Source organism: Gadus morhua, chromosome 19 (assembly GCF_902167405.1).
Source record: "Gadus morhua chromosome 19, gadMor3.0, whole genome shotgun sequence".
Taxonomy (NCBI): Eukaryota; Metazoa; Chordata; class Actinopteri; order Gadiformes; family Gadidae; genus Gadus; species Gadus morhua.
This window is the reverse complement of record NC_044066.1, coordinates 7,862,080-7,876,702: the sequence shown is the minus strand read 5'-3', so window position 1 is coordinate 7,876,702 and position 14,623 is coordinate 7,862,080. Positions and strand designations below refer to the sequence as shown.

The 14,623-nt window shown below is 49.5% G+C and overlaps 1 protein-coding gene across 2 annotated transcripts; it reads right to left on the bottom strand.

Annotated features, from left to right (window-relative positions):
* Nucleotides 1-473: 473 nt before the first annotated feature.
* Nucleotides 474-12,736, bottom strand: znf532 (zinc finger protein 532). 2 transcript variants are annotated; one of them, XM_030342269.1, is made up of 10 exons: nucleotides 12,317-12,736; nucleotides 10,746-11,871; nucleotides 6,798-9,260; nucleotides 6,067-6,248; nucleotides 5,151-5,327; nucleotides 3,022-3,184; nucleotides 2,502-2,816; nucleotides 2,187-2,299; nucleotides 1,970-2,102; nucleotides 474-1,588 (listed from the first exon to the last, which is right to left on the bottom strand). In XM_030342269.1, exons 2-10 carry the CDS (start codon nucleotides 10,746-10,748, stop codon nucleotides 1,028-1,030), a joined length of 4,110 nt encoding a protein of 1,369 aa, XP_030198129.1. In that variant the 5' UTR covers nucleotides 10,749-11,871; nucleotides 12,317-12,736; the 3' UTR covers nucleotides 474-1,027. The 2 variants fall into 2 exon arrangements, with proteins under 2 accessions (XP_030198129.1, XP_030198130.1); XM_030342270.1 differs by lacking the exon at nucleotides 10,746-11,871 and having other exon boundaries at nucleotides 1,028-1,588.
* Nucleotides 12,737-14,623: the final 1,887 nt, after the last annotated feature.

Below are 14,623 nucleotides of genomic sequence, written 5' to 3'. Positions count from 1 at the left end.
ACTTATTATATTACTTTGTTTTATTTGAGAGCAATTTAAAAACGGACTCTACCAAATTGCTCCATGGTGTTGCTTTAGAAAATAGGACATTCAAATGAAGTATCTCAGTTGGTTGTTTACTTAATGCAAAAAAGATGTTTACTTAATGAAAATCGAATGGAAAAATAAATCTATTTATAGACTAACTAAATCAGATGGTAATCCTACTGCCTTCATTTTCCAGGTAGAAATTCAGGGTGTTGTGTGTGTGCTTGTGTGTGTGTGTGTGTGTGTGTGTGTGTGTGTGTGTGTGTGTGTGTGTGTGTGTGTGTGTGTGTGTGTGTGTGTGTGTGTGTGTGTCTGCCTGTGTCTGCCTGTGTGTGTTTGAGTTTGTGTGTGTTTGTTTGTGTGTGTGTCTGCCTGTGTGTGTTTGTGTTTGTGTGTGTGTGTGTGTTTGTGTGTGTGTGTGTGTGTGTGTGTGTGTGTGTGTGTGTGTGTGTGTGTGTGTGTGTGCGTGTGTGTGTGTTTGTGTGTGGGTGTGTGTGTGTGTGAGTGTGTGTGTGTGTGTGTGTGGGACGGGTTGTTGCAGTGCTATTAAACATTCATTGGACATTAAGAGTATTTGCAACTCTGAGCATGGCTTCCCAGGGTCCCACCAAAACAACCTGCACGTGATACGACACCCAGAGTGTCGCGTCCACAATGGAACTGCTGCAAAATAAAACACTATTTTCTCTCTCTATAAAAAAAGATCTATTCAAAGACCTCTCGTGTACAAAAAAGTTATTTCAATTGTTCAACTCCGTCTGACCACACATAAAGTGACACTGAAATATCTTCCTACAACACATTGCATCTCTCTGTCTTACACTTACATTTAGCACATAGATCCATTCAGTTCTTTATATATACATACATATACATACATAAATATACGTTTGTGCAAAACGTGTAGTCAAATATAAAGATCTTCATCACGCCATCTTGGTCATTGTCCCTCGACCCTCGAGTCCTCCTCGCCACCACCGGAGCTCTGACCCCGCCCCCTTCACTTCTCGGCAGCGCTCAGCCTCTTGGCCTTGATGAACGCCATCCCGTGAGTCCTCATGTGGCTGTTCAGGTGCCCCTCCGTGTCAAACACCTTCCGGCACACCTTGCACCTCGGGCCCGGCAGCCCGTGGTCGTTCTCGTCCCTGACGTCCGATTGGTTCTCCCTCCCGCTCGGACCGTCGCCTTCGCCGTCCTCCTCGTCGGCGGCGGAGGCGGCGTCCGTGCGTCCGCGCCGGGCCAGGTTGTGGTGGTCCTTCAGCCGGTGGACGATGAAGAGGTGGCGCGCCAGCGAGCGGTGGGAGGTGTAGCAGAGGCCGCACTCCTGGCACTGGTGCGACGAGCCGTCCGTCTTGTGCTGCGGGATGTGCAGGCGGAAGGCCGCCGGGTCGGCCGCGCCGCAGAAGCCGCAGACGGCGCACTGGAGCGCCTTGGGGAGCTGGACCTTGGGCTTCTTCACCGGCGGCGGCTGTGGACCGTGGGCGCCCCTGGGGTGCAGGCCGGGAGACCCCTCGCCGTCCCCCTCTTCTTCCTCCTCTGGTTTCCTCTTGGAGCCAGCGGCCTGTGGAAGACATCGAGGGCTTATGGAGGACGTGTTTGAGGCACATTGAGGCGAGGAATTGATGAGGAAATACTGATTGATCAAGTACCACTAGAAGGTTGCCGCTAGTGGTACCACTCACATACAAGTGAGGTTGGGGGTATCGGAGGGTGAATTCCTTTTACTATTACAACTTTTTCATTTTTTTCAGATTATATGAGGGTAGAAGTCAGAAAACAATGCTACAATGGTGCGTCTCATTTTCTCTCACATTAAAACCGAAGACATTTTCGTTGGGTTCTCGCTTTTGGTTTTTAACCTTTCTTCTCTGTGCCTCTCTGTGGCAGCAGATGTGGGCTTGCCCCCATCTCATACAGGGCTCTGTAGTGAGTGTAGGTTTACCTTGTTGGGTTGGGATTCCACATCAGCAGGTTCCTGGCTCTTGGACTCTGGTTCCTTGACGTCGTGCATCAGTTGGATGTGTTGATCAAGCAGCACTCTCTTGGTGAACGGCTGACTCAGAGGAGGGCAATGCCTGCAAATTGCATGGAGATGAAATAACCGCAAAGTCGCTTTTGCTTAAATGCCACCAATAAATGACCAAAAACAAAGTACTCACGGACAGGTGTAGATTTTCCGCAGACCCTTGTGTTTCAGTCGGTTGTGTCGACACAGGCTGTGTGAGGAACTAAAGGACTTGTCACACTGCCGACACGGATGCTTCTTAAGGATCTATAATGAAAAAAAACATGTTTTTTTCGATCATGTGCGTGAGTCAATGCAACGCCCTTTCAAAACGGAGCCCTTTGAGACATGACAAGTGGTGGGTCAACCCTTATACAGTCCACCAATGATGCACTTCAATCCGGGTCTGGGCCCGCCCACATTGTGATGTCACAGAGGATAGTTAAAAAACAGTGACTTGATCAATCACCTTGCCGTGGTCTCGCCTCACATGGGACACAAACCCCTCCCTGGTGGTAAAGACACCGTCGCAGTCCCCACACGTGTACACCTGGGGCCCCTGGGGGCCCCGATGGTCCCCTGAGTTACAGTGGCTGTTGGTCGTCTTCAGGGACAAGGGCCCGGGCTTCTTGCCTGGGAGGTTGGCATGGCCGCCATCTTTGTTGCTGCTGCTGTTGTTGTTGTTGTTGTTGTTGCTGTTGGAATGGGTGGGCTTGGTGCTCAGGGGCAGGTTGATGCCCAGGTTGGGAGGACCCTCGATGTTCTTTAGGGTCCCATGTGTGATCTGGAAGAATCCATAGGAACAGTGTTGGAGCCTAATTCTAAACAAATCCCAACTAATTACAATCCCCCAGAAAACTCTACACGTTGTGTATATTAAAGTGATTAAAGTGATGTATAATATAAAGTAATATATACATACATACGTCATTGATCTTCATTATTGTCGATGAGTAGGAAAAGGGAATGTGAGAGTCTACGAGGTGTACCTTGATGTGGTCCAACAGGAGCTGCTTCTGGGCGTACAGCGAGGAGCAGTCGGGACACTTGAACACAGACACCTTGTGGCTGCCGACGTGCTGATCAAAGTGTGAGTTGAGCAGGGACTGCAGCGTGAACACCGTGTCACACATGGAACATTTATAAATCAACCTGGGGATGTGAACACACAAAACACAATCTGTTAGCATGTAGAGTACAACAATATTAATGTGTTTTAGTATCTATTAAATAATGAAATAGGTTAACAACAATTTTCCGCCATTAACACACAGAGGCAGGTGAAAATATCGGCTAACTTTTAACAAATGGATGTATTCTTTTCTTTGGTTGTTGTGACTAATGACCCATGTCCACTTTATGGTTTGTGTTTGTTTACTCAACTTTAAGTCAAATCTCTCCTGGAGGGACAGTTAGGTTCGGAACTGAACTAAATAAAGAGGAATGAAGAAAGTTACTAAACCTGTGAAAATATCATAAACTTTTCCTAAAACAAGGAGGTGATCTGTTGTGTATGTCGTTTCACAGTGGTCATTTCAATGTCATTAATCTGCATCAATATATTTTAACTATATTTTAACAGCAAGGAATCAGACAGGAGGAGCATCTGCTGCGGATGGCCCTGAATCGATTAGCGTAGACTTGGCATTGGACAGGGGGAAACACAAACTCAAGTAAGCTGCCGTGCCTTATTCTAACGAGAGTTTCCATGAAGGGGTTAATCCTGTTTCATGGTCCAAACAAAACGAATCAGACGAGGGTATTGAGTAACACGCCTGTTTATCCAAACCTGTGTTGATGTACGATTTTTGTGAACAAGCGGCCCGTATCAGATACGTGAAACTAAACATCAAAGAATCTTTTTGCTGTAAATCTACTGTTAACCAAACAGAGCCTCCTCAATGTTCCTTCCCTTTTAGAGTTGGAAACTTTCTCTTTCCCTTTCGAGGGCTTCAGGTTAGCTGGTGTCTTGTTACATCCTGGGCCTGTGAAGCCCTTTCGACACTGTTACTGTGTCGACCTACCAGGCTGCACTGTTTTTAATTACACACTTTGCTCCAGGGTCATCGACTGGTCCGGGCCCTGAACAGTGATTTATCCCACCTACCGCTCACCAGCAAACCCTCAACCCACACATCATGTCATCCCCAAGATTTACTTTGTTCATTACGCTGACCAACGGAGCCTAACGCTGTTAATAAAAACACAAGACACACTCGAGACATCTTTACGAGCTGATGAGGTTAAGCCTCTTCCAGGCATTCCTGAGTTGTGAGTGTGCATCTCAGGAATGCATGGAAGAGGGGCCTGGACGTACAATACGATACTCCAACATTCAAGTATACATACAAATACAAAGTCATCCTCACAAGGAGAACTTGGAACTGGTAAAAACAAGAAGGAAAAGGGCATGTGCCGACCATGCATAGTTTTTTTCTTTTACTCCTATATGAGAAGCTATTGTGCCTGTATTTAGTTCTTTACATCCCCCTCTGCCTCTTTATCTCTGGGCTTCCCCACCCAGATATAGTGGGGGACATACAACAGATGGAGCATGTGTAGATGCCCCTCCCTCCCTCCCTCCCTCCCTCCCTCCCTCCCTCCGACTCTCTCTCTCTCTCTCTCTCTCTCTCTCTCTCTCTCTCTCTCTCTCTCTCTCTCTCTCTCTCTCTCTCTCTCTCTCTCTCTTTCTCCCCCATGACGTCTCTCTCTCTCTCTCTCCCTCTCTCTCTCTCCCTCTCTCTCTCTCTCTCTCTCTCTCTCTCTCTCTCTCTCTCTCTCTCTCTCTCTCTCTCTCTCTCTCTCTCTGTCTCTCTCTCTCTCTCTCTCTCTCCCTCTCTCTCTCTCTCTCTCTCTCTCTCTCTCTCTCTCTCTCTCTTTCTCCCCCATGACGTCTCTCTCTCTCTCTCTCTCTCTCTCTCTCTCTCTCTCTCTCTCTCTCTCTCTCTCTCTCTCTCTCTCTCTCTCTCTCTCTCTCTCTCTCTCTCTCTCTCCCTCTCTCTCTCCCTCTCTCTCTCTCATCATTAGGCTCAATAGGTTGACGAAAAATGCAATAGACTTATCAGCTAAACGTCTGCCCACTAAGTTTGTTAGATTTCAGACAGATGTTTAAACGTACTTGGGTTCTGCCAGCTTGGCTCCTGGATGCTGGGTGTACCCATGTGAGTGAATGGCTTGTGCAGACTTGAACGCCATGGGGCACATGGGACATTTATAGAACACCTCGCAGTGGGTGTTCTGGATGTGGGACTTGAGGGACGCCGCATCTCCAAAGATCACACTGCAGTGGACGCACCTACAGATAACAAGAGAACAAAAGAGGGGAGAGTGGTGAGGAAGGAATGTAGGGTGAGTTTAAGAGGGTTGGTTTGTTGTAGAAACAGACGAGCGGCCGTCAACGTGTCAATGTGGAAATCCTTCAAAAGATTATAATGCATTGAAGGAGATTAGAAGTGGATGGTGATCAGGGAAGGTCTATACTCTTATACTATTCTTGAAGTCAAATCGGGATATTTCTAAGCCACTTACTTCAACGCCCAGTCCTTTAAAGCTAATGTTGCCACTACAAAGCCAATGCTGTGTAAAATATGTAGGTGTTGAGATGAGCTGCAAAAACAGGCTACATCAGCAGATTTTGGTGTATGGGGTAAACTCCAATACCTTTTGAGGCAGCTGGATCCAAGAAATCCTGAACAAGCTAGAATCTAAAGCAAGCTAGAAGCTAGAAGCTAGAAGCTAACCCTAACCCATCTTGCCAGGATCCAAGTTAGGTGCTTGTGGCAGAACAAAGTGTTTCCGTCTAATAAGCTTTCTATGAGGAACTATGTGATCTACGCTATCTATCACAGTGGCGATAGAGACGGTTTGACCAAACACCTGCCCAGTATTTTTGTAAAGATGCCTGCCCCTTTTCCGAACAGTTTCCAAGGGCGACTTCCCATGTCAACACTCCAAAGTTAAGAGTCCAAACCCCATCGGAATCATGTAATGTAGTATTTCTTGTTAAGATGTATCATGTTAAAACAAGTACTGACCGGTAGCCGACCCTGCGGGTGTAATGCAGGCAGTTCTTGGTAATGTGAGACTGGAAGTGGACCGACCGGCAGCTGGTTCCACACTCAGGGCAGATGAAGGGAGACTTGTGCTGGTGGATCCGTTGATGGGACACAAAGCTGCACTGGTTGGGGAGCAGCATTTGGCAGACACTGCAGGTTTTCTGTAGTCATGTGAAAGAAGAAAAGCTACATGAAATGTTGGGTTATACCTGGACCTCTCATCATTTGTGTGTCATAGTGTCATATCAAGGTTCAACAAGGAACCAACTTTTCTGGTCTGATTTCATGTATACAAACTGAATATTGAATGCTAGTCATGTCAATTAATATTTAATTATTCAAACTTCTGTAATCGTTTTTACTCTTTATCATTCTACTGGCCAGAAGCACACACGCACGCACGCCCACACACACACACACACACACACACACACACACACACACACACACACACACACACACACACACACACACAAACAAACGGACGCACAGCTGTGAGACCACATAGGCCGTCAGCTCAGTAGAAGCTTGTTTATTCAGCATTGCATACACACACACACACACACACACACACACACACACACACACACACACACACACACACACACACACACAAACACACACACACACACACACACACACACACACACACACACACACACACACACACACACACACACACACACACACACACACACGTACACACATACCTGTGCGTTGATCTCCACTGCGTGCTGATAGTGGATCACTAGGGAGCTCTCATCCAGGAACATCTCGTTGCACTCCAGGCACTTGAGACACTGTCTACACTGCTTGGTCCCGTCGTCCTCCAGAGGCATGGCCGCCATTAGGGGAGAACCACTCGGGGCTGAGATGACCGCCATCGGCGCCCCCCCGCTGGTCGCCTTTGCTTGGGACGCAGTCGTTGCGAGGTTCACGGTCGGCGCGGTCGAGACAGGGGCCGAAGCAGCGCCACATGGGCCGACGGGGGGGGACGTGTGTGTCATCTGGTTGGTGGGAATGGGTTTCAGAATAAGGTGGGAACACTGCATGACCGCCCCTTTGTCCTTATGCCCCCTGGCGTGGGACAACAGGCTGCACTTGTTGTAGAACACCAGGCTCTTTGCGCAGTGGTTGCAGGTGACCTCTATTCGTACGCTGCGCCGCTCAAAGTGTTGGCTTAGGCTTTTGTCCAGCGCGAAGGAGTCCCCGCATTCAAGGCACTTGTAGCCACGGGAAGGGAGGGAGATACAGGCTGAGGTAGGCGGGGAGAGGTTGGGCACATATACAGGCACAGGGTTGATGCTACTCAGGACCTTGTTAAATGCCTCCACCACGGTACTTTGAGTGCTGGACAACACCTGGACCCTGGAGACTTTCTTCGGGAGCTGGCCAGCCTTGGCGGTTTGTGGTTTGACTTGCTGTTGTTTTATTTTCTTGCCTGGTGCAGCCTGTTGGATCTCACAGGTGGTGTTGGATGCAGCTTTTGGGAGAAGGTTAAGGTTGGTCAGATGAACAGTCTTTGGCACGAGTTTGGCGTTGGCCAGACTGGAGTTCGGCACCATGACAGTCTGTTGTTGGGTGGCGTTGGCAGCTCTACGGATAGCACTGCTGGCACTTTGCACAGAGGACGCAGGGATTACCGTTGCTTTGACTGTGGTGTTGTTCGCTAGCTTAAGATTGATGACTTGTGAACCTGCCTTGTTGACTGCTGAGACTGGGAGAAAGGCAGTCGCCACAGGCTTGATGGTCATGTGCCTTGTTACTTCCAACGAGCGACGGCCTGCTAGCACTGTGTTTGGAAGCAAGTCTTTTCTCGGGGAGGGAGAGACTCTGTTGGATGTGGTGGGGGAAAGCGCAGAGGAAACCATTGCAGACAAGTTGTTGGAATCCTCCCCACTCTTGCCTTCGGCGTCAAACTCGGGAAGGACTCTGGTGACGGTGCGTTTGATCTGGCCCGACGAGGTCTTGATGGTCTTGATCCGAACTTTGGGGATAACCGGGGTGGTGCCTGTAGGCGAGGTAGGGGATTCTTTACTGCTACATTCACTAGTGACACTACATGGGCTGTCTGGTTCTCTTGACAACAGTCGTTTGGCAACTTCAAGAGCTGACTCCTGTTTGGATTGCCTCTCTGGAGGGCCTGGGCTCTCCTTGGCTACCTTCGGTGATTCGCCGCGGGGACTGACAGCGATTGATTCCTTCTGGATTGTCGGGCGATCGGAGACTCTCGGGGGCCTGCTACTGGTTTTCTTTGCACTGAGGGCTGCTATGGCGGCTATACAAGAAGAAAGCTTGGCAGAGGTCTTTGCTTTGGCCTGGGAAACACTTAGATCAGGATCTGAGCTGCTTCCTGACAGTTCAACAGCCTCTTTACCTTCCTGTGCCTGGGGGTTGATGCCTTCCTGTTTTGCTTGCAGTTCGGGCTTTGCCTTGGACGTGTCCGTGGGATTGGCGTTATTTAAAGTACCATACTTGTTATTCGCCTCAGCTTTAGTTTGACCTAGATTTCTAGTTGCTCTGAGCTTGGAGTCAAAGTCCACCAACGTAGGTAACCGACGATTCTGCTCTTCTTTCTTGGGACAGGAAGGATGGACAGCGAAGGAGTTGGGAGTGGTTCTAAATAATGGCTGGCTGCAGTTCATCACTGTGGGCTCGTCTACCTCAATCCTATCATCGTCATCAAACTCTTCAGCACTGGATATGGGGCTGAACTGATGAATCGTCAGGGTTGTAGCATTGGCTGATGGACTTTCCTCCATGGGAACTCGCCATCCGTTCTTGGAGTCGAGTTTGATAGCGGATGCAGTTGCCTGTAGTAAACCATAATGAACACCGTTACCATGGGGATCGTGGGCATGCCGGGGGTTATGGCTCTTCCTGACGTTCTTCTGCAGGGATCTATCTTGCTCTCCGGCGTCCGCGCTCCTGACGTTCTTCACGATGACGCTAACGCCAACGTCGTGTGCCGACAGGGGCCCGTCCTCACTGGTCGCCCCCCCCCTGCCCCCGTTGGCCTGCTTGAGGGGTCCTTCGTGATCGTCGTTCTGGCCGGACTCGATCGCAGCCTTGGGGTCCACCATGTCGGGGATGTCGAAGGCCGCCAGCAGGTCGTCAAAGTCCGGAGTCTTCATGTCTGCCATGGTCCCCTGCTCAAGGCCCGACGAGGGTTTCTGTATGACACACAGGATGCAGATGTTTTACTATGCATAAGTTATATAATAATTTTAGTTTTTAGTTTTAAAGTAGGGACTGTTTTCTAAGATTGGAAATTTGAGTAGGTTCGGAATAGTTTAGTTTAAGTAGCCTCATAAACTGTTCCGTGCCTCATTAAATAGTTGAAGCCTTAAATTGCTCTTAAACTGGAACCTAATTATCGAAATGAGTAAGTCCTCTAGTCCTGTATAGCTCGGTCTCTGACAACAAACAACAGCTGCATTGAGTATTCTCCAAGGGGCACAAAACCAAGGCTATTTCCATCATGATAATCCAGACTGCACTAAAATGTACTAGATTTGCACCACCACTAATTTAGTTTTAAGATGGATTTATAATCAATAGCAGGAGCTTGAATAAGGCAACTACTTAAAGATAATAGCATAGTATAACTAACTACATCTTGCATATTCTGTTTCGTCCGTGACAAATACACATTATTAGGGTAAACAAATCCAAAACCCTTAAAAAGATAAAAATGATTATGGTGATAATGATCATGCAATAATTAGATCATCCCATCTCCTATTGTGTATGAAGAAGAGCACAGAGATAGAGGATAATAATGAACCATGTAGGCCTATACCATTATTCCGTCGAGGGCTTCAATGCGACAGGACTGCAGAGCGTGATGGGACTGATAGGAGATGTGGCTATGTGTCATGTGAGTGTGTCTGTGTGTGGGGGAGGGGGGAGAGAGGGGGGAGGGGGGCGCAGCCCGGGGAGCCACAGTCTGCGTACGTGCAGCCACAGCAGCAGCAGCATGTGTGTGTGTATGCTCCTGCGTGCACGCGGTAAAAAGGACGCCTTCCTTTTCGCCTTTGTGTGGATGTACGTAAAAATATATGACTTAAATCTGTACTGCTGCCACAGAGGGCGTCGTGGTGTAGCCACGGTGATGGCAGGAGCTAATAAACAAATGGAAAGCAGGGACGAGGGAGAGAGGTCGAGAGAGCATTTGGATTGAGAGAGAGAGAGAGAGAGAGAGAGAGAGAGAGAGAGAGAGAGAGAGAGAGAGAGAGGAACATGAAGAGGGGAGAAAAAAAAGATGGCTGCTGAGCTTTGAGAGCTGCAGCAGAAGGAGGGCCGCTCTGGATGCAGGGAACACAGGGACAGCAGCCATGACACCACCACCACCACCAGCACCACCACCACCACCACCATCCATGACGTATGTTTTAATGCACAAAGAGGACAAACGCAAACATCCCTTCCTGGAAACCAGCTTTAATACACATGCAAGTATTTCACACCTCGTCTGCTATAGAAGCGATCCACAGGCCATCGGTCCGCTGAGCGGAGTGGAGAATGGCGTGATCATCACAAACGGTGAGAGAGAGAGAGAGAGAGAGAGAGAGAGAGAGAGAGAGAGAGAGAGAGAGAGAGAGAGAGAGAGGAGAGAGAGACAACGACATGCAATGAAAAAACCAGCCGCTCCTCACCATCTCTCCTGCGTCTCTCTCCAGACACTAACAAAACCTTCGTCCTTTCCTCCTCCTTCCTCCTCCTCCTCCTCCTCCTCCTTCCATCCTGAGACAGACAAAGTCACCACCACCACCACTAACACCCCTAGAAAATCAAAATCATCCACCCTCCTCTCCGTCCAGCCCACCCTGCCTTAGGGACGGTGGGTGTGGGGGGTGAGGTGGGTGTGGGGGTGGGTGATTCGGGGAGCGTGGAGCAGGAGGGGGGGGGGGCGAAAGGACGAAGGAAAAACCAAACAAAAACAAGGAGATCCTCTTTCTTCCTCCTTTCCTTCCCCACCAGCGGGTAGACCAGGGCCCGGAGCCTCCCAGGGGTCAGGTTACATCCAGGGCTCTGCTGCTGCCCTGTCTGGTGCCTGTGGTGGTGGTCCTCCTGCTCTGCAGCCCCAGACCAGTGGCATACGACCCCGCGCAGAGGGGGACGGTGGGGGGGACGGTGGGATGGGGATACACAAAGAGAAGGAGACAGATAGATAGAGAGGGAGAGAGAGACAGACTGATAGACCGAGACGGATCCTATGTGGCGGTAGGCTCCCGGCAGATTCACACTCTCTCTCTCTCTCTCTCTCTCTCTCTCTCTCTCTCTCTCTCTCTCTCTCTCTCTCTCTCTCGCTCTCTCTCTCTCTCTCTCTCTTTCTCCCTACAATCTGCCACGTCCATCCAGTCTCTTTGCCCCTCCTGGGTCCCTTCCACACCCCCCCCCCTCCTCCCTCCTCCATGCTCTGCGCTGCTCCCCCTCAGGGGAGGGAGGGGGAGAGGGAGAGAGAGGCAGAGAGAAAGAGAGGGAGAGAGAGAGAGAGAGAGAGAGAGAGAGAGAGAGAGAGAGAGAGAGAGAGTGAGCGAGAGCTATGCTGCATCGGCTAGCCACAGCCAAGCCGATGGCGTCAGCAGGCAGAATGCTGCGAGCTGGTCGTGGCGGTCGTGGGCCTTCTGTTTGACGTGCTAAAGTTAACCTACAGCGTTCCATCTCTCTGTCTCTATTCCCCTCAGTGGAGCACAGACACGCCATTGTTCCTGTTAGCCCCTCCGTCTGCCTCAAACCGGTTTCAGCTGGTTCCCGACACCCAGCATAGCGCTGTGCCTGCTGCAGTACGGCCTCCGGAACAGAGAGAGAGCGAGAGAGAGAGAGAGAGGGACAGACAGAGAGAGAGGGACAGACAGAGAGAGAGAGAGATAGAACATGCATGGAGCTCACGTAAGAAGCTATACTGCCAAACTGTAGGATGTACCGAGGTAATGGTAAGACAAGATGGTTGCATTGTTTTATAGATGGAAGATTTGTAATCCAAATCAGAGCTTGGAGCCAGATGCCTGCTTCCTTTCTGCTTCTGTCCCAGAACCCGGCCTGGCTAGTGTGGCCACAATGGAGGGAAGCCCATTCAACGCCACACAGCAAAACAGAAAAATAAGGAGTACAAGGTCGGATGGGTGGTGGAAATAAAAATGAAAACACATCAATGTAATGCAAGTTCCCCCACGGTCTGAGAACAGAGACGAAGCGACGGCGATGGTAAGGTTTCCGTTTGTACCTGGGCCTTTCTCCTCCTCTGAAGCTCTGCTGCGGATTCAGCCCAGATGTGTCTGCCTGTCTGCCTGCGGTCTGCACAGAGAGCCGTCTGTCTGCCTGACCCCCCCAGTGCCGCCGGCGGTGGTCCTCAATTCAAGGCAGTCTGTAAATAATCCATGATGTCGTCGCCGTCGCTCCTGGCAACGACGCCCCCAGCTCTGTGGCACACAGGCGAGGGAGGAAGGAGAGAGGAGAGGGAGGACGAAGGAGAAGAGAGGAGAAGAAGAAGAGAGATGAGAAAAAAGAAAAATCATGGCCTGCTGCATCATCGTACGCCATGCTCTTCATGAAGACACACGGACAAGCACAGGATCCAGATAGCATGCACGCGCCCCGCACACCCCCACCTAACCCGGCAGCTCCTCTGTGGTGTTTACCTCCCCCCCCCCCCCCCCCCCCCCCCCGGTCCCCACTGCCACAGCATATGCTCGCATGCACACATGCACGTATGCACGTATGCACAGACAGGCCAGCAGGAAATGATGGCATACCCGCGGTGAAGGTGGTGGAGGTGGTGGTGGTGGTGGTGGTGGTGTGCTTTCTCGCTCTCTCTCTCTCCCTCTCTCTCTCTCTCTCTCTCTCTCTCTCTCTCTCTCTCTCTCTCTCTCTCTCTCTCTCTCTCTCTTCACTCTTTCAAGATTCAGTGAGCAGTCTTCCTGTTTAGGCCTCAGTCAACGCCTGCCCTTTTTTTTTCTCCCTCTGCTTGCCCCCCATTCTCTGCCGCCTCCTCCTCCTCCTTCTCCTCCTCCTCCCCCTCTCTCTTGCTACTTCATCTGTAGGCCATCAGAGCCAGAATCCATTCCAGTCTTAGGGCCTAGTCTCTCTCACTCTCTCTTCCCTTCTCTCTCTCTCTCTCCCTCTATCTCTGTCTCTCTCTCTGTCTCTCTCTCTCTCTCTCTCTCTCTCTCTCTCTCTCTCTCTCTCTCTCTCTCTCTCTCTCTCTCTCTCTCTCTCTCTCTCTCTCTCTCCCTCTCTCCCTCTCTCTTTCTCTCTTTCTCTCTCTCTCTCTCTGCAGTAGGCTCGGTCGCCCCTTTAGCATGGAGGAACGGCTGGAGGGAAAGAGAGAGGTGGGCAGTGTTCGGCTGGCGAATCAGGCCTTTTGTCTGCGTGGGCGTGGGTGTGTGTGTGTCTGTGTACATGAGTGTGTGTGTGGAGAGGGGGGAGGCGGGGGTGGGGGGGACTCTGTCTCTGGGAAGCAGCCGCAGCAGCTGGCGCAGAGGAGAGGGAGGGGGAGGGAGGGAGAGAGGAGAGAGAGGGAAGGGGAGGGAGGAGAGTTAGGGAGGGGGAGGGGGAGAGAAGAGAGATAGAGAGGAGGGAGAAGGACAGGGGACAAGGGAAGGTGGACAAAGAAATAATGAGAAGGGAAGAGACTTAACCTAAAACAGAAAAAATGCATGCTTATATCTATTGGTTGTAGCAGTTGTTATGATCCATAATGATGAATAAATCGACAAATTGAAAAATAAATTAATAAATGACATGCTTTTGATAACATCATACAAATAGTAAATGCCTATACCGTTTCTGTTGGGTATCTGTAAAATGATAATAAGTCACATTTCATAGTATGTATAATATAAAGTTTTACATCTAAACATAATTCTTAATGACTCTATGTAGCATCTTTAGACATTAACATGGAGCATTACAAAATTGATGCATCTGATCAAATTTGTTCCATCAGCCAGTAAAGCACCTTTTTCTGGGAAATCAATGCAGCCAAACAAAGTCATTATTATAATCAATTGTTCTCTATAATTGGGATATGGTAATTTACTGGAAAAGCTGTGATTAACCAATTATTTCTATACAAAATAAAATTAAAGATTACAATTGATTACATTGCATGAGTCACAGTGCATTTTATTGGCAGCATAACAGCATCACATACAAATCTCAGGAAACACAAAGATTTGAATAAACATGTTCTCATGGCAAGCGTCCAATCAAAAGCTGGGTTATAGGCACAAATATCACATGCCACGCCTATCATTTCTCCACTTTTCTGAAGCCTCTAGAGGGCGATCACGGAGCTGCTCAGATTCCCCACGGCTTTTATGGCCAGAATGACGAAAGTTTCCTCCAAGAAGACCAAGAAATGCGAAATTGTGCGCTAATTTGAACTAACTTTAATCTACCATTGCAATGCAAGAATCACAGCCCCAAGGCATACAGCCATGATGCTGAACAAATACAGCATAATGGTCTGGAATGGGACAAACCTCAATGGCATAATGGCGGACTGCCTTCCCTCAGTGGACACCAGCAG

Bases quoted from the DNA above. Each gene is read 5' to 3' on its own strand.
- znf532 (XM_030342269.1), bottom strand. The intron at 2,817-3,021 runs GTACACCTCGTA...GGATTCTTCCAG, and splicing joins TCCTGTTGGACCACATCAAG to ATCACACATGGGACCCTAAA. The intron at 2,103-2,186 runs GTGAGTACTTTG...TGCAATTTGCAG, and splicing joins CGGAAAATCTACACCTGTCC to GCATTGCCCTCCTCTGAGTC.